Source organism: Seriola lalandi, unplaced genomic scaffold (assembly GCF_002814215.2).
Source record: "Seriola lalandi dorsalis isolate HSWRI2012SDOR001 ecotype SW California unplaced genomic scaffold, Sedor1 jcf7180002054899, whole genome shotgun sequence".
NCBI classification, from domain to species: Eukaryota; Metazoa; Chordata; class Actinopteri; order Carangiformes; family Carangidae; genus Seriola; species Seriola lalandi.
The window spans coordinates 46602-47858 of record NW_019525451.1 but is presented as its reverse complement, the minus strand read 5'-3'; the positions used below and the strand labels follow the sequence as shown (position 1 = coordinate 47858).

The following is a 1257-nucleotide window of genomic DNA, read 5'->3' as shown; positions in this document are numbered from 1 at the left end:
ATGTTTTGAGACGTATTGAAATAGAAGAAATAAGCACTAAACACAGAAATCATCATATTAAAAGCCTGTAAAAGACAGTTATACGTCAGCTACGACTGACACACTGACTCTGTCTGGAACAGGAGCTTTGCAGCTTCACAGTGATCAGAGAAAGTGTCAGAGTGAAGTTTGTAAAGATTTGTCCAGAAACGCTGAAACATTAAAATTATGAGTCAGAGCTGTAACTGTAAAGTCCAGACATGTCCGCCATGTTGAGTCGATGTTTTCAGGAGAAGCAGAGTTAGTTGATGAACACTGAGTCATTATTACTGTGTAGCTCCACTTACTGATGACTGGAGGCAGCTTTTCCCACCTGAATCATCCTCTGGAGGAGATGAGCTGCTGCTCTCCTGCTGTCTGAGCGTCATGACGCCATCTAGTGGACGGATGGTAGAAGTGCAGCAGCTGATGGCAGCTTCCTCTGCCTCACACTGATATGAAACAGAGAAGAAGAGCCAATCAGTGGAGGAGCAGCTGGAGAAATGATGTACATTTGAGTTGATGTGCAGATGAATGATGTGTGTTTCTCTCCACATGAAGGTAGAAAGTGTGTGTGAGCTGATGTGGATGTGAACTCAGCAGCATGGATCAGTGTGAGGACAGAGAGGAGGGAGCCCCTCCCTCTAAAACCACTCTGTGTGGGGAACATGAGAGAAAGACCAGAGCTCAGAGGTGAGATGAGGATCTCTAACTGTCCATGACTCACATCACTGCTCCATCATTATTCACACTCAAAGCTCTGTGTGTGTTAGGGTTAGAGACACACCACACTCTGCTGGACCTGGACCTGGACCTGGACCTGGACCTGGACCGGGACCTGGACGTGGACATAGACGTAGACGTAGACGTAAACCTGGACCTGGACCTGGACCTGGACCTGGATCCAGCTGTGTGTCCACGAAGAGTGACCAGTCAATGCTCCTTCCTCCTATTGATGGAAGGTCAGAATTTAAAACAGTCAGAAAGACGTTTCTCACTAAAAGTCAGTTGTTGTGTTTATTTAAAGATTGAAGATATTTTTCATCATTTTTTATTCAACATGCACATTTATCAGTTCTGTTTTTGTTTCAGGATCCAGCAGCAGAGACCAGACTCTCCTGAACCCAGCTGTCTGTCTTTAAAGAGTGACCTGTCGAAGGACCTTGTCATTGACTTTAAAGGGCGACGTCCATCAGCTGATCAGATGTAAGCTGTAACTGACAGTAAGACTCAGGTTAT

The 1257-nt window shown here is 45.4% G+C and overlaps 1 protein-coding gene across 2 annotated transcripts in view; it reads left to right on the top strand.

Annotated features, from left to right (window-relative positions):
* Window positions 1-1257, top strand: part of LOC111672399 (CLIP-associating protein 1-B-like) — a 27749-nt gene that overhangs the window by 4366 nt on the left and 22126 nt on the right. Inside the window, exon 3 of one of the 2 annotated variants that reach the window (XM_087180265.1) lies at window positions 580-711. The exons of the other annotated variant lie outside the window; for it this stretch is intronic. Coding sequence (XP_087036391.1) covers window positions 580-612 — 33 coding nt within the window. The 3' untranslated portion in view covers window positions 613-711. Of the gene's footprint in view, window positions 1-579; window positions 712-1257 lie in introns of those variants that run through there. 2 annotated transcript variants of the gene reach the window in all.